We start from the raw sequence: 16,013 nt of genomic DNA, 5'->3' as shown, positions 1-16,013 counted from the left end.
AGTCGAGATATTCGAATCTGCTTAATTATTCCCTAGTTTTCCTGAGCAGTAGTCTTCAAAATTTACATTTAAATATCGTGTTATTAGTTTGCAGAAGAAAAACTAAAAAACATGCCATCGCAAATTTTTAGTGTGTGATTGTGCATGACTACCTTTTTTGTATTAAACACTTTCATATCCATAGGTAGGCTCGATGAGAAATTCTAGTTTTTAGTTTTTTTAATTACTCGCCGGAGTCATTAGTGACCTTGAACGTTGACCTATGACCTCGAGGTCAATGGAAAAGTTGTTTGCATTGAAACGTTATGAAAATACGTCAAAATTGTTTCTTATTATTTTCATTTTTAAGCGAGCTATGCTCATTTCAAAATTAAAAAAAAGAACCCAAAATCTGGCCAAATTTTCAAAATTTTGGATTCTGAAACATGTCATCAACGCATATAAAACATGTAAAAATGAGAACGATATGATTCCAAATTCCAAAAGTTGAGCTCACAATTCATCTCAAATGTTTCGTGGACGCACCCCTAAGCATTTTCCTAATGAAAATTTTATCATGCTTAGTTCATATCAATCAGCATTCAATAAACTAGTAAAATGGAATCAAATAAATATATTTTAGCTTGAAAAGCTTCAATAAACATTCTTCTCAGAGTATCATAAAAAATCCTCATTCAATTCAAGTTTTAAACAGTGTTTAAAAATTATTTCACAATCGATCAAATGTTTTGCGACTTAATTCCCATTAAATTTGCTGGTTGCGTTGAAAAGGGGTGATAAAAATGGCCGATAACAAGTAATTAATTATATTGAATTATATATTTCTAATTGTTTCTCGAGGACGTGTTTTTGCCGTGTTTCTGTAGCGTCGATGACTATTTATCGGGGTGCGGCTGTCAATTTGACACGGACAATCGGCAACAATCAACGCCTCATTCGATTATGGGCGCCGATAGTGTCAAATTCACTTGGCCAATTGACGGGAAAGTAAAAAAATCTCAGCGATAAGAGCAGAAATTCTTATTAGGGTGCGTGTCTTTCTTTCGCTATCACTCGTCGCCGTGTCTATATAACTTGTTCGCACCTTTTTATTCGAGTGAATTCTTGTGACGAACGACAACATGAATCGCCTCTGCACTCTCTTCACTTTCGCGGCGGCGACCTTTTTCGCAGGTAAATAATTCTTTCTTGAAAATAATTAGTTTGTACATGATGAAATATTCACAGCGCCGGTGTCCACTATTGATAAAAATAAAAATATATTTTATCATAAAATTGATTTTAAAAAGGAAGCAAAAAAAAAACCGTTATATATAATTTTTAAATAGCTCTTGAGCATGGATATTTAAAATTTATTAAAATATTTTAAGAATGTTACTCTCAAAACCATTTAATCATTTTAGTAAATTTTAGTTCATTCTAGTTAATGAAAAACAAATATTTAAATGTTACAAAAAGCACAGCGATGTCTGCACCGTGATTAAAAATGAAGTCATTTTAGAGCAGCCACCGCTCTATTTAATACCTGAGCAGACTGGAGAATCTCAGTGGAAGGAAGGATTTCAAACAAAAGAAGTCCAAAATTTTGCAAAAGGTGTAAATTGACCAACGACGAAAATAGTGGCTTTTATATTTTAATTTGGATATGACGAAATCAAGGTGTTTCATACATCCTAAGGAAAGCATGACACAAATATAAGTAAAGATAAGCATTTTTTATTATTTCGAAAAGTTCATTTTGTCTTCTGATAGCAAAATTTGGGTTGCACCCGCAGCAACCTTACGTATTTAAGCTAGAAGTGCACGAATTTTATGTATCTCTTGCAGAATTAGTCAATTTTCTCACATCGTTCTCTGAAAATTCCAGATTAAAATTAATCAAAAAATTGTCATACCTCAAATGCTCTTTTTTACCACAATAACTGAAAGATATAGGCATCTTGGGAAATTGCAGTTTATAATTATTTTTCCTTCTTGATAATAATTTGTTAATGCTTAAAATATTAATATATTAACTTTTTTAATGTATGTAATTTATGAGTTGAATCCTTGATTTTTTTTTAAACATTTTCCTTAAAATTTGCAGTTGAGGGCGCACCTTCGAGGGAACTGGACGTGCAGCAGCGTGCGTGGATCGTGTTCCCTGGCGAGACCGAAACTGCCCACCTGGCCATGCTCAGCCACCCTGTCAACAAACCGCGCCTCCTCCAGCCCAACACCGACGTCACCTTTCATCTCTACACTAGGTGCGGCACCTTCAACATCTTTAATTTATAATTATTTCTGAACAATTAAATAAATTTACAGGAGCAACCCTGACTTGGCCCGGCAGATTTGGGTGGGCAACGTGGACAGCGCGCCCTTTGACCCTTCCAAAGAGACTAAATTCCTGATCCACGGCTTCGGTGCCGACGCCCTCTCCCCCTGGATCATCGGCGTCAAAAATGGTCATTAAAGAAATAGAATCATTATTCATGATAAATGAAAGTTCACCAAATTCCGAAATTTTTTATATTTAAAGCATAAAATTTATCAAAACAGTACAAAAGAAAAATACAAGGTTTTTTTCTTTACTTTTTTTAGTATTTTATTCAAAACATTTTGTTAAAATTATTCAAATTGAAAGCTAATACTGTGATATTTTATATATGTATATTTTATATTTAATTTTTTAATTTGAAGGACGCTGAAAACTCTTTGGGTTCTCGAGAATTGATTCTTGAGAAGTGATTCTCGACTATTGTTAACTTAAAAAAAAGTCAAGTTTGGCGTGCAGTTTGAATAATATAATTAATTTTTAAATGTTTTAAACAATTATTTGTCACTTAAGGCGATTTTTTTTTAATCAAAATGCACGCCTAACATTACTTTTTTTTAAGTTAACCATAGTCGAGAATCACTTCTCAAGAATCGCTTCTCAAGAATTGCTTCTCAAGAATCGCTTCTCAAGAATCAATTCTCGAGAATCGGTTCGCGAATCAATTCTCTCATATTCGGACCCACCCTTTGTGAATTTACTGAAGACACTGGAAAGTTAGACAAGAGCAGCTTTATTTGCTTTACAATTAATGAACAAAATTTAGCAAAAAAAAAAAAATTTAAATTGATTCTTCTGTATCATCTTTCTTAATCAGAATTCAGTACTTTTGAAGTTTTCATAGATTCGATTCAGTCATGCAAAAACAATTTCACCTTGATTTGCAATGTCGGAAAAGAAACATTCTATATTTTGATAAAATTTACGGCTGATTTAAAACTTCGGTGCAATTTTCATGACTTGTCTTGAAATAAAATTTGAAAATTGAATTTTTCGCAGCCCTGTTGGAGCGTTTTGATTGCAACGTGGTGAGCGTGGACTGGTCGGTGGCGGCGCAAGGGCCGCTTTACAACGAGGCGAGGGCGAACGCGGCGGCGACGGGCGAGCACGTGGGCGCCATGTACGCCTACCTGGACGGCCTGGGACAAGGCGTGGACGGCGTCCACTGCGTCGGCTTCAGCCTGGGCGCGCACGTGTGCGGCTTCAGCGGCAAGGCGGTGGGCGGGGCCCTGGGCCGCGTCACCGCCCTCGACCCCGCGCTGCCCCTCTTCGCCCTCGACGCCCCCGAGGCCCGTCTCGCCACCTCGGACGCCGCCTACGTCGACGTCGTCCACACGTGCGCCGGCTGGCTCGGCTTCGACGCGCCCATCGGACACGCCGACTTCTACCCCAACGGCGGCGCCTCCGTCCAGCCCGGCTGCGCCACCGACGTCACAGGTCCGCCATTTTTATTTCACAAGTATTTGCAACTCTGGATTTGCAAGGCAATTTCGATGAAACAACAACACGTGCATTCAAAATTATGCGCATATTATATCTGACTGAGCTAAACGATTTGGGATTTCAAAAATGAAAGGAAAATTGATGAAAATCCTATTTAATTCTCGTATCTTTTGATATCTGCAAACAAGTTAATATTTTCTAGATATTGGGATTTAAAAGGTGCTAAAGCACATAAAAAAAACGCAAATAGTCTTAATTTACCTCTTCAGGCATTCGTAGAAGTGAACAATACCAAAGTTTCTTATATGTGTTAAAACAGAAGCCCCCTGGGCACACTTTATATGTTTAGGTTGTTAAAAACCTACAGACCTTCGCTTTTGACCCTTTTTTTGTATAATTATGTTGAAATCACCAAAACCAAGACAATACTGATGATTATTTATTGATAAAAATATCAAATAATTAAAATGTTTATTAAAACAGTTTTTGGAGATGGGAAGTGTTGAATTTTTGGACAAATAGGCATTAATAAATTTCTGATTTCAAAAGACAAAAAGACTCTTCTGCGAAAATTCCTAATAGGTACAATGCGTTAGCAAGGCTCGTGCGATCCTTACCATTTTCTAGGAGCTTCAAGAGGTTTTCAAAAATATTTATTCGTGAACTTTGGGATTGCAATTGCATTGTCATTTTTTTTCTTTGGATTGCAGGTCATTGCAGTCAGCACCGAGCGGCCGAGTTCTTCGTGGAGTCGATCAACTCGAACAACTTCATCGGACGCGAGTGCGCAAGTTGGAGCGACTTCCAGAACGGTCTGTGTGACGAGAGCACCAGGACGGTGATGGGCTTCTCCTCCGACCCCAGGTAAATTGAGAAGCTTCACTTTATTACTTTTTGTTAATTTGAAAATTGGCAGCACTCGAGGCACGTTTTTCTTGGTGACGGCCGAAACCGCGCCCTTCGCCCTTGGATGATGAATTATGAAAAAAATCGATCACCTTCTTACTTTATTCATCTCAAAGCGAGCAGCTTGCTTTTACTTTTAAGCGCAATAAATTATATTCCAATAACTCAATAAGCAATTCCTTTCCCTAATTTTTTATATAAAAAAAAAAAATACATAATTATCAATTATCTGTTTGTATATATTTCTTAAACAAATTTGTGTCTGTAATTTAATAATTTTCTTAAGAAATTCATTAGCATTATTGATGTTTTTAAATTTACATTTGATTTTTTTTAATCAATTAGAGACACGCGGCTGTTTTAATTCCATCATAATAAAGGAAGTAGTTTAAATTTTTATCATTACAAAATTTCTTGCTTTTAAAAACATGCAATATTTCCAAAGTAAATATTGATTAGATTAAAAAGCAAACTTTTTCAGCAATCTGAATTAGTGGCATTTCGGATCTCGTATGATCATTTTAATCAGTAGAATTGTAAATATTTGGAAACGAAATTCCTTTAAACCCTTTTCCCGAAACGCAAAAAAATCGTCATGGGGATTTTCGCACCGTTTCTTTACCGCGCATCTCGGTATAAATTTCTGGCGCAAATTATACTGAGCGATTATCACCTTTTTCAACACGCGCAGAGTGCTTTTCTTATCAGCAATTGAAAATCAATCAACGCCATCCAATTGTTTTCTCAATCACGTAACTGTGCTGAGCGATGGGAAATTTGATCGGATGTACTGCTCGATCTCGCGAGGATACAAAAACAAATTAATTGAGATTGATTGTTATCTCGAGCGCACGCCCGAGTATAAAACCTTCGACCAACAGACACACCCGCACAACTAGCAACATGAAGGTCCTTTGCCTAGCCCTGGCCGTCGTCGTCGCAGGTAAAACAACAATTTCGCTTTGATCTGATGGATTGTATCAGATAATCTCCTGTTTTATTAGGAGAAAAAAATAAACGAAATACAATTTTTTTTTTTTTTTGTTATATGATTATTTGAAACGAGTTATAGCAAAAAATGTTTCACACCGCATCAAATTGAAGCTTTTTCAACTAAAACAAAAAAATTCCACAATTCAGGTTGATTTTTTTTTAAGTATATTTTACATGTTAATGTTTTTGTTTTATTGAATTTTAAAATAATTAATAATTATTCAATTTTTGCAGTCGTTTGTTTGCCCCTTGACATTGAATTTTATTTAATAATATTTTTCTATAAATTGAAGTGAGCGCGGCTCCAAGCGCGAAATCCAATGCCAAGAAGTGGATCAACATCCCCGGCGTCGACGGCAAGATGAACTTGGCCATCCTCGACATGGAGTCCCGCGCCGACGTCACCGACCCCTACACGCAGATCACCTTCCACTTGTACACAAGGTCAGAAAAATTTTTATTCAAAAGAAGCCAGAAAATTATGAAAAGGTGAAAAAACAGGAGCAACCGAAACACGGCCCAACAGATCTGGGTGGACAACCTGAACGGGGCGCCCTTCGACGCCGCCAAACCCACCAAGTTCATCATCCACGGCTTCACCGACGACGGCTTCACCGAATGGGCCATCAACATGAAAAACAGTCAGTTCCATTAAAGACCCTCACAACTTCAAAAACAAAAAAATATTAAAATTCGATGATAAATATTGTATTCTCTTAAAGTCCCTTGCGTTGTGGAAAAAACTTTTTCTAATATTGATTGTGGATAAAAATTAACAGATCAATTTGAATTTTATTGGGAAACAAAGATGGCCACCGCATAGGACAACGTCATCAATATTTGAAGGGTTTTTCAAATTAACTTGTTAATTTTGAAAAATTGCAGGCTTTTTGGATCAAGGGGACGTGAACGTGATCTGCGTGGACTGGTCGGAACCTGCGCAGGGTCCGCTTTACAACGAGGCCAGGGCGAACGTGGACCCGACCGGCGCGTACGTGGCCCAAATGCACTCGTACTTGGCCTCGTTCGGACACAACGTCGGCAACACGCACTGCATCGGACACAGCCTCGGCGCCCACGTGTGCGGCTTCAGCGGAAAATACGCCACTGGTATGATCGAGAGCAATTGACAAAATTTAAACAAAATATTCCAGCTTTTTTATTATTTGTAAAAATATTTGATCTGCTTGACTTTGTTGCAATAACTTTCCAATATTGGATTTTGTGCGGCCAAAAATTTTCAAATCTTCTATTTTTGAAACGTGTCTATTTCGTTTGGTTGAAGTTTAAAATGAAAAAGGCTGATTTTAAAAAAATAACTCAATTTTAATTATTATTATTATTATTATTTTTTTATGTTAAATGGACAAAATGTAATTTTAGGAACCCTGGGGCGCGTGACCGGAATGGACCCTGCGCTGCCTCTTTTCGACATCGACTTTCCCGAGAACCGTCTTTCGGACACGGACGCCGCCTACGTCGACGTGATCCACTCTTGCGGCGGCTGGCTGGGCTTCGAGAAGCCCCTCGGCCACTCCGACTTCTACCCCAACGGCGGCTCCTTCGTGCAGCCCGGATGCGAGGGCAACGACCTCACCGGTAATTTCAAATTATTTCAAGCAAATATGATTTCTTAATATATTCTGTCAAAATTTGCTAAAATCTTTCTTTTTTAGCATAATTTTATTTAAATTATTAATAATAGAACAGGATAAGAAACGACCTTTTGAATGCTTCTTTTAAAAATTGTTTTGGAAACAGGCGCGTGCAGCCACGGCCGATCGCACGAGTTCTTCGTCGAGTCGATCAAGTCGAACGGCTTCGTGGGCCGCGCGTGCGACACGTGGGACAACTTTGTGGCCGGAAACTGCGCAGGTGGCGCCACCGCCGTCATGGGCAACCCTTCCAGCACTAGGTGCGTTTTTCAAATCATGATTTCAAACCAACAAATTTTATAAATTTTTTCTAAAAAACCATATTTTTCCAATATTCGTAATTTGCAAAAATATTTGCAGCACCCGTGGCGTTTTCTACCTGGCCACCGCCGACGCTTCTCCCTTCGCCCTCGGCTAACTTTTTGGTACAAATTATATAAAAACCAAAGAATTGTGATATTAATAAATTGATACATATGTTTTATAATAATTTTTAACTTTATATTATTTTGCAACCCGCTTATCTCGGCAGCAATGAAACAAAAACACTCTCGACTTTTATCTCTGTATCATTTTGAGCAGCGAGATAAGAATCGTTTTCCTTTTTATTCGTTTCAAAAGAAGCACTTGGTTGCGTCTCTTGTGCCCTCTGACCTCTCTAGCTCGTCTTGTTTGTCCCTCGCGCAGTTTGAAAGCTCACGATGAGTAGGCAAGTCGCCGCTTTCGTCGCGATTTTCCTCCTTTCAGCAGCAGGTACGCAAAAATCAATTACACGTAAATAACCGAAATTCATTTTCTTCAAATGTTTATCTTGCAGAAGGTCCAAGATTGTCGTAAAAATTTCCTATAAACGTTAAAAAATCAGAGTAAAAAAACGTTCCGGAGGATTTCCCAAGTATTTTGATTAAAGTGAATCAAAGAAAAATGTGAAAACCACCAAGGATAGCGAGAAATAAAAATTAATATTATATTCAAAACGGGGCCTCGGAACAATATTTTATTTAAAAATTAAATTAATCTCCTCCCATTGACTTAAATTTTGGGAATATTTTCAATAAGATGAGAGTTTTCTTGTGATTTATCTTAATTAAAATTCCCGTTTTCCTTTGTTTGGATTTCAAGTTCAGGCAGCGTCTGTGCAGAGCCGCAATTTCCGCTACTGGCTCAACCTATTCAGACCCAAACCCGTCCTGATCGACCCGTACTCGGAAGTGACCTTCCATCTCTTCACAAGGTGAGCTCAATTGTACTAAATTTTTCATTTTTAACTCGGCCACTTTTAAATCTGGCCGAATTCTCGTAGGACGCAGCATTGTCTTCTTCGGTTGATAAGAGAATTGCAATTCAAATTGTTTGCTTTTTAAATCAAAATAGGCTGCTCTTCCCTTATAGAGTCATGAAGTGTTTCAGAACAAAATTTTCACCGTATAATGATATAAATTTTAGTCTTCAAAATGGTCTTCAATTGAATTTTCTTCAAATGGTACGAAAGATGACAGAATTATCCTAGTTTTTTTTAATGCAAAATTTTGAGGAATATTAGTTTTTATTTTCCAAAATTTTTTGTAAATACGTGTATTTGGTGGCATCAGTAAAGTAATTATGAAATCGAATTATTTACTAAAGATTTCTAAAAATATTTATTTACATATTTTTGAAAACTTCTCTAAAGTTTTCTTGGCATCAAAAAAATTAAAAAAAAAAAAACTTCTGAAATTGAAATTTACACTAATTTTTTAACTCCTAATGAATTATTTTCCTCATTTTTTTTTCAGACAATGCTGAAGGCTAATTATTTAATTAACGTTTCAAGTTGACAGGGCGAACCGGGACGTGGGGCAGCAGATGTGGGTGGGCAACCTGAGCGGGCTGTTCGACCCTGGCAGGGCGACCAAGTTGACGGTTCACGGCTACAACGACGACGGCTTCACCTGGTGGACCGTCGAGGCCAAGCAAAGTCCCGTTTCCTATTAATTTTTGCGTTCCTTCCTAATAAAAATTTTAATTTATCAGACTTTCTGGACGCGGAGGACTGCAACGTGGTGTTGGTCGATTGGTCCGGACCTGCCCAGGGCCCGCTGTACAACGTGGCCAAGGCCAACGCCCTCCCCACCGGCGAGTACCTCCGGCTCATGTACCGATTCCTGGCCAGCCGAGGACAAAACCTGGACAAAGTCCACTGCGTCGGACACAGTCTCGGCGCCCACGTGTGCGGCTTCAGCGGAAAAAACAGCACCGGTATAAAAGAAAAAACAGGATTTTATATTTAATAGTTACAATTTTCTCATTTGGAAATCTCATAATTAATAATTATTGAGGGCGATCCAAAAGCCTAACCTGGCCCAAGCTAACTTGAACTTAGCCCCGAGCTAACTTAGCCCACCAGCGAAATTGAATGGCGGGTTAAATTAGCCCAGGCCAGGTTAGCCTTTTGGATCGCCCTCATTATTATTATTTATTTTTGTCAATAAATATTAAGAGAAGTTTGTTCTATTGTTATTACTTTTTTTAAATTAGCTTGAAAATATGTTCAAATTTCTAATCAATCTTATCAAATTCTAGTAGATATTTAAAATCTGAAGGAATTTTGTTGGATTTTTAAACAAATTTTTCTCTAATTTTGGAGAAATATTAAAACTTTGGGTCAATTTTACTAATTTCATGTTTTTCTTTCTCATCAAATGAAGGGAAAATTGGTCGAATCACCGGGGTGGATCCGGCGCAGATTCTGTTCAGCTACGACGACCCCGCAGGTCGGCTGACCCTGACCGACGCGACCTTCGTGGACGTGATCCACACCTGCGGCGGCTGGATGAGTTTCGCCGACGCGATCGGCCACGCCGACTTCTTCCCCAACGGCGGCGGATTTCCCCAGCCCGGCTGCGGCTCAGACTTTTCTTGTGAGACGAAAACAAATTTTTTTTTTAAATTTAATCTAAATATTGATGTTTTGTTTAAAAAATAATTTGCTTGAATATTGATAAATTTTTCTGACAAATTAATTATAATTTTTCCACTTTTTTAATTTTAAAGGCGCGTGCAGCCACGCTAGGTCTGCCGACCTGTTCACCGAGTCGATCAAGTCGGACAACTTTGTTTCTCACAAATGCGACTCGTGGAAGAATTACCAGAACGGCTCATGCAGCGCCAACCAGATCGCCCTCATGGGCTATCCGACGCGCGCAGAGTATAATTTTTAATTAATATTTGACTTCATTTTTTTAAAATCATTTCCGAAACAGCACAAGAGGAAGCTTCTTCCTGGCGACTGCAGACAAAGCGCCCTTCGCCCTCGGCTTTCCAACTTATTTGTAAAGGAAATTCACAATTTTTTGAAATGATTATATTTTTTGCAAAAAAGACAAAATATTTGCACGATTTTTATTAAGCATCTTCTTCATCGTCACCTGAAAAACGAGAAAGAATTTTTAACCATACCTTACTAAAATCACTACCGAATTCACCCTTATTGTCCACCTGAAATGGAAACATTTATTTTAAAACAAAAAAGTCTTGCAACCGGCACGACTCTGGTGTCGAGCAGGTTGCCTATCCATGATTACCGGTTGTTTTCCTGTGGCTGATTTTCTATTTAAAAAATTCAAATTCATAAATTTCAGATTGCAAAGATTTTTAGGCAAAAATGTTTACTTTTCTCCATCGTCTTCATTGTCATCGCTCTTTTTAGTGGTTCCTTTGCTGAAAGGTTAAAAAAACAATACTAAAATGAAAACTTTTTGATTTTCTTGAAAGCTTTACAGAGTGGTGGGTGCGTCCGTGGTCGAGCTTTTCGCCGACTTGGTCACTTCCTGATCACTCGAAGCTTTCGCGGTGGCCGCCTTGGTTTTTGCCTCCTCGGTCGTGCTGCTTTTGGCCTTGGTCACTTCGTCATCCTCACTCGCGGTCGTCTTTTTCTTTTCTGGAAATTCGTTTTACTTGAAAAAAAGAGGCAAAAAAATCCACCAACTTGGTTTGGAGTCTTCACCGTCCCCTTCGTCGTTGGTCTGTTTCTTTTTTGCTAAAGAACAAAACAAATTTTAATTAACATATAGAATTAACTTTAAGATTTGAGTTGACAAGGAAACAAATGAAATTTCAATTTCTTAAAACCTATTAGTGGAAAAAATATAGGTTTTTTGCTAAATATCATCAACCTTTATGAAGTGAAGAGTGTAAAATTCAAATGGTTAAATATTTGAACAATTATTTTAACGGTGAGTGAACTTGGAATCAATTTTCTCTAAATTGCGTTAGAAACAATTTAAAAATATTTTTGAAATTAAATTTCTAAATATGAGCTAAAGTGAGCTTCAAAAGTTTGCAAAAATATCGAAATTTGCACTACATTTTGGTGATTTTCACCATCAAAAAATCCGACTTTATAACCTAATGAATTTTTAGTTAATATTATAAATACGTTTTTTTGTTTCGTCGTCCGGAGCATCCGTGGTGTTGCTTTTCTTCTTGGGGGTTGTGCCACCGTCCGAAGAGCCATCGTCCAAAACGGACAAAATCTCGTCCACAACGTCCACGATCTGTTGGAGCTGCAAATAAAACAAAATTAATTTCAAAATTGGAATCGAAACGGAGCTCTTGCGTCGTCAGGGCTGTCGTCGGCCACCTCAGGGTTGTCGTCAAAGTACTGCAGGATGTCCTCGATGGTCTTCATGATGTCCACGGTGGTCTCGTCCGAGGTCAGGGCAGCGCTCATCTCGCTCTTCACGTCGGTCAGGTCGAGCAACTCCTCGGCCACGTTGGCCAACTTGGTCAAATCGCCGCCCAAGTCCTAATTAATTGATTTATAAAACTTTTAAAACTGGATAATTTTGATATTATTCTGTTTTGTCGTCGATGTTGTTGTCCAAATCGAGGTGGACACTTTCGAGCGCGCCCTTCAGGGTCGAGAACACCTGCAGCAGAATCTCATCTTTGGCTGCGTTGAATAAAAATTAAATGAAATTTGGTTGAAAATTGCACTGCAAAAAAGCGAACCGGCGTCCGACGTTGCCGGCGGCAAATTAATCTGCAGGTTTTTAAGATTCAGACACGCTTTGGAAAACAAATTTTGATTTACCTGGAGCACCAAGGTCAGCAGCGGAAGCGTGAATTTGAATTTGGTGCCGTCAAATTTAAAGGACACCATCACGGACGGCAATTCTGCCTCCCTGGCAACAAAACGCTGCACGATTCAGTGTTTTGCGCGTTGGCAAATCGAGGACACCGACCGACACACGGGAAGTTGGAAAGCGTCACGTTTTTGATATTATATTGAAAAATATAGAAATGCTGAGAGCGTTTTGAATTGACGTACGAGGCCAAGCTTTTCAAAATTTTATGAAATCGGTTGAAATAATTATCAGTTTTTCAATTTTACTGTCAAAAATAATATGTAATAATTCAATTCTAAAAAGCTTCTTACAAAAATATTTTCTTCGCTGATAGCAAGAATTCATTCAGCATTCTTACTGCGTTCTAATTGTTTAATAAAAATGCATATGTAAAAAGATTGATTGTTACATTGAACAGATACAACAAAGAAAAATTTTAACATTTTTTAATGACAAAAAAATACTGTTTTCTGTTTTAGGATTCCATGTGCAAATGGTGTGCCAAATTCGACTTTATAAAACCGCACGCAATCCATGCTATTAATTATTAAATAATTTTTTATTTTATGTGTCTTAACTTCATATTCTTGCATAGAAGATGTGTCTTTTGAAAGCTAGAAAAATATGCAACAATTGTAAGAAATGTGGATGTGTTGAATCCAAAAAAATAAATGGAAAATTAATTTCATGCTATTTGGAAAGTGCATGTTCAAAAATTCTGGCAATTTAAACTCTGACGCAAAATGACATGCCGCATCTTTTGGCTATCTCGGATTTTTTGACGGGTTGCCCATTTTAAAAAAAGGGCCACAAAACTTTATATCTTGACCTTTTGCCACGGTCAACGACCTTTGACCTAGAACCTTGGATCCCATTAAGAAAAGACACAATGGTTATTCGCTCCACTATCCCACGAAGAAATTAAAAAATCTGCACCCAAACTAATTTGCCAGCAGTTTTAGTAAACCCTTGTCTATCTTTGGCGGCCATATTGGATTTTGAAATATATGAAAATTTGTTCATTATTAGGATAATGTAGAAACCAAAATATTAACTTACATTATATTTGATTGTAGAAGTCAATTAAATTAAAGTGCTCAAAACTTTTTCTGCGTTGTCTCGGGAACGAGAAAAATGCAAACAACGACATTTTTCAACCTTCAATTAAACAATTTTTCAAAAATGTACGTGGCGACCCTGAATTTTCAGGTGCCACATTTGTCGCAGGGTTATCAAGGAACGTGCTGGTGGGTCACAACCCTTGCCAAAGGTAGTTTTGTTGACTTAAAATGCAATAAAATAATTTTAGTGAAAATTTTACATAAGCAAGCCATGTTAACTTCAAATGCGTTTTTCTCAAAAATTCATGCGGTGACCCTAAATTTTCTTGTTATCAAAATGATCCCTATCGTCCAAGCTTACAGTTTTTTGGAGGATTATGCTACCCTTCAGATTGGTTTCATCCTCTCTTTAAATAAAAACGTTCACCAACGCAACGAAAATTGCCACAATAATCAGCATTTCTCATTTCCACGGAAAATAGCAATTCGTTTAAAAGAGAGGCAGAGTTGAGGTGTTAATTGTGCATTGGATTGTTTTATTCGAATTCTAGGTACATGATTCAGTGATCAAATTACTAAGGAGCGGCAGTGGTGGTGGAGGTGGTGGTCTTGTTCTTCCTCTTCTTGTCGCTCCTCTCGCCGCCCTTCCTCCTCTTCTGCGCCAGCTGCTTCTTGCCATCCTTCCTGTTCCTGGGGGGCTGCTGGGGTTGGCCGCCCGGCGGCGGTGCAGCACCCTTGGCGTCCGGAGACTGCACGTCCGACGCCTGCTTGGGCGTCGTCGGGTCGTCGGCCAGCACGCACGCCGCGGCCGCCACCACCAACAACGAAACCATCTTCAAACAATGAATTCCAATCAAGTCTCTGTGCAACAATCGGACTCAATTTTTCGCACTTACCAGCAACTTCATGTCGACAATCAAAGATGCTTTCGATCTCTGTGACCACCTCGCGGATGGCGCGGCCCTTTTATACCTTTGAGCCGAGGCCGGGGGAAGTTGCGTGTCCTGCCGGCGCCAAGGTCGGCCCTGATCGTCATCAATCCGCGCTGACAAAATCATGGCAATCGCCCTCGTTTTCAATTTCGCCATTTCGCAACGCTGAAATTGCAAATTTCATTTTCCAACCAAATCTTTAATGATTATTGTTTGAATATCTTATTTTTATGAATTGCTTTTCGTTCCAATTGAAATGAAATTTACAGAACATTGAATTCATAATAACTTTTGTTCCTTTGTTACATTATGAAAAATGAAATATTAATTTGATGCTCTCAAAAGTTCCTCAGAATGTGCTTTTTTTTGTCACAATCTTTTCGCTCCTCTTAAATCAACTTTTAAATTATTTCATTGTAAAATTTTGGAACTCCCTAGCATCCAATGTAGAATTTTATAAAAATTCGAAAAATTCATCCAACTCTTAATTCTTGTAATTTCCAAGTTACAATTTTTTTCCTATAGTGAATCAATCATTAAAAAAACCTGCTTAGTTTTAAATTTCGAAAGAGATCCTTTCTAGAAAATTTTCATTTAAATTTCAACACAATGCAACTCAGGAGTGACTTTTCATTGCTTTTCAAAATTTATCGTTTTGCGTCACTTCTCAGCGTCAACGATCAGTGCTGACGTGCATTTCCCATCAAGTTTTACTAAAACACGCGCTTAACTGACATTTTTTCGTCCAGAGATGGGGAAATTCCTCGTTTTGATTTTCCCCAATGATGAAATATCAAAAACATTGGAATTTTTCCGAGCTGCGAAAAGCAAGAAAAGTACGGATAAAAAAAATGTATATGTTTAAAAAAAAATAACAAATTTAATAACACTGTTTGTTGAAAATGACGTATTAATAAAGAGAGCGTATTGATTGATTCAAATTATCTGATTTTGCAGAATTAATTAAAATGCGATTTAATATTTAATGAAAATAAATCAATTGAATAATTGAAGATTTCTTTCCTCTTGAAAGTCATATGATTTATTTTTAAGTCAAGAAGCTGTGATTTCATTTTCAAAATTAAATAATTGCTGATTTTACACGCTTTCTTTTGGATTCATTACGGAATAAGTTTCAGAAAAAATTCTTTGGTAAAATTTTCAAAATGCAAATAAAACCAACGATGTACGCAGCAACCAAATGGACTGCGCAGCCATTTTCTATAATTTTTTTGCAACTTCCTGTGTTTCGTTGAACACGTGTCAGCGCTGCTGGTTGAGCGAAAACAATTTAACTCTCATTGTCAGCGCAGCTAGTTTTCCCGTCCAAAGATAAAACATGAAGAGCCCCTTCGCTTTTCTCCTCGTTGTTCTGCTGATCGCTTTCGCCGGTAGTGCTGTGAGTTTTTCAAAATTTCGTGCACCTTCCAAAATTAGGAGAATAAATGTCATAGTGGGGCCAAAACAGCGGCGACAACGCGAAGGTGTCCAGCAAACTGAGGGACGCGGCCAAGGTGATGAAGTCGCTCGCCGACAAACTGGACGACTTGGTCGATTCAAAGAAAAACAACGGATGAGAAGCGAAATACAAAAATTTC

The 16,013-nt window shown here is 38.0% G+C and overlaps 4 protein-coding genes across 6 annotated transcripts; 3 read left to right on the top strand and 1 right to left on the bottom strand.

The window, feature by feature from the left end:
• Window positions 1-1,015: 1,015 nt before the first annotated feature.
• LOC132195692 (lipase member I-like) lies at window positions 1,016-4,842 on the top strand. 2 transcript variants are annotated; one of them, XM_059617856.1, is made up of 6 exons: window positions 1,016-1,173; window positions 2,087-2,246; window positions 2,308-2,447; window positions 3,317-3,754; window positions 4,471-4,624; window positions 4,677-4,842. In XM_059617856.1, the coding sequence occupies exons 1-6, from the start codon at window positions 1,122-1,124 to the stop codon at window positions 4,732-4,734; spliced, it is 1,002 nt and encodes a 333-aa protein (XP_059473839.1). In that variant the 5' UTR covers window positions 1,016-1,121; the 3' UTR covers window positions 4,735-4,842. The 2 variants fall into 2 exon arrangements, with proteins under 2 accessions (XP_059473839.1, XP_059473838.1); XM_059617855.1 differs by having other exon boundaries at window positions 1,060-1,173; window positions 2,084-2,246.
• Window positions 4,843-5,461: 619 nt separating this feature from the next.
• Window positions 5,462-7,822, top strand: LOC132195693 (pancreatic triacylglycerol lipase-like). Its single transcript, XM_059617858.1, has 7 exons — window positions 5,462-5,609; window positions 5,953-6,103; window positions 6,161-6,300; window positions 6,545-6,769; window positions 7,043-7,258; window positions 7,421-7,574; window positions 7,675-7,822. Exons 1-7 carry the CDS (start codon window positions 5,570-5,572, stop codon window positions 7,730-7,732), a joined length of 984 nt encoding a protein of 327 aa, XP_059473841.1. The 5' UTR covers window positions 5,462-5,569; the 3' UTR covers window positions 7,733-7,822.
• An 85-nt stretch (window positions 7,823-7,907) lies between these two features.
• Window positions 7,908-10,696, top strand: LOC132195694 (lipase member H-A-like). 2 transcript variants are annotated; one of them, XM_059617859.1, is made up of 7 exons: window positions 7,908-8,067; window positions 8,437-8,548; window positions 9,135-9,271; window positions 9,328-9,552; window positions 10,002-10,214; window positions 10,348-10,501; window positions 10,557-10,696. In XM_059617859.1, the coding sequence occupies exons 1-7, from the start codon at window positions 8,016-8,018 to the stop codon at window positions 10,627-10,629; spliced, it is 966 nt and encodes a 321-aa protein (XP_059473842.1). In that variant the 5' UTR covers window positions 7,908-8,015; the 3' UTR covers window positions 10,630-10,696. The 2 variants fall into 2 exon arrangements, with proteins under 2 accessions (XP_059473842.1, XP_059473843.1); XM_059617860.1 differs by having other exon boundaries at window positions 8,039-8,067; window positions 9,128-9,271.
• Window positions 10,645-12,515, bottom strand: LOC132195695 (germ cell nuclear acidic protein-like). Its single transcript, XM_059617861.1, has 11 exons — window positions 12,389-12,515; window positions 12,307-12,337; window positions 12,153-12,247; window positions 11,912-12,100; window positions 11,732-11,858; window positions 11,282-11,332; window positions 11,074-11,233; window positions 10,966-11,013; window positions 10,878-10,902; window positions 10,779-10,791; window positions 10,645-10,721 (listed from the first exon to the last, which is right to left on the bottom strand). The coding sequence occupies exons 1-11, from the start codon at window positions 12,455-12,457 to the stop codon at window positions 10,699-10,701; spliced, it is 831 nt and encodes a 276-aa protein (XP_059473844.1). The 5' UTR covers window positions 12,458-12,515; the 3' UTR covers window positions 10,645-10,698.
• Window positions 12,516-16,013: the final 3,498 nt, after the last annotated feature.

Source organism: Neocloeon triangulifer, unplaced genomic scaffold, assembly GCF_031216515.1.
Source record: "Neocloeon triangulifer isolate White Clay Creek 2 clone unplaced genomic scaffold, ASM3121651v1 ptg000010l, whole genome shotgun sequence".
Lineage (NCBI taxonomy): Eukaryota > Metazoa > Arthropoda > Insecta > Ephemeroptera > Baetidae > Neocloeon > Neocloeon triangulifer.
The sequence above is the reverse complement of the archived record's forward strand: the minus strand, read 5'-3'. Positions and strand labels throughout refer to the sequence as shown.

Coding starts and splice junctions, on each gene's coding strand:
- LOC132195692 (XM_059617855.1), top strand. CDS start 1,122: ATGAATCGCCTCTGCACTCTCTTCACTTTCGCGGCGGCGACCTTTTTC. Junction 1,174..2,083: donor GGCGGCGACCTTTTTCGCAG/GTAAATAATTCT, acceptor CCTTAAAATTTG/CAGTTGAGGGCGCACCTTCG. Junction 2,448..3,316: donor GATCATCGGCGTCAAAAATG/GTCATTAAAGAA, acceptor AATTTTTCGCAG/CCCTGTTGGAGCGTTTTGAT.
- LOC132195693 (XM_059617858.1), top strand. CDS start 5,570: ATGAAGGTCCTTTGCCTAGCCCTGGCCGTCGTCGTCGCAG. Junction 5,610..5,952: donor CCTGGCCGTCGTCGTCGCAG/GTAAAACAACAA, acceptor TATAAATTGAAG/TGAGCGCGGCTCCAAGCGCG. Junction 6,301..6,544: donor GGCCATCAACATGAAAAACA/GTCAGTTCCATT, acceptor GAAAAATTGCAG/GCTTTTTGGATCAAGGGGAC.
- LOC132195694 (XM_059617859.1), top strand. CDS start 8,016: ATGAGTAGGCAAGTCGCCGCTTTCGTCGCGATTTTCCTCCTTTCAGCA. Junction 8,549..9,134: donor ACCTTCCATCTCTTCACAAG/GTGAGCTCAATT, acceptor TCAAGTTGACAG/GGCGAACCGGGACGTGGGGC. Junction 9,553..10,001: donor CAGCGGAAAAAACAGCACCG/GTATAAAAGAAA, acceptor CATCAAATGAAG/GGAAAATTGGTCGAATCACC.
- LOC132195695 (XM_059617861.1), bottom strand. CDS start 12,457: ATGGTGTCCTTTAAATTTGACGGCACCAAATTCAAATTCACGCTTCCG. Junction 11,234..11,281: donor CGGTGAAGACTCCAAACCAA/GTTGGTGGATTT, acceptor ACGAATTTCCAG/AAAAGAAAAAGACGACCGCG. Junction 11,014..11,073: donor ACGGACGCACCCACCACTCT/GTAAAGCTTTCA, acceptor TTAACCTTTCAG/CAAAGGAACCACTAAAAAGA.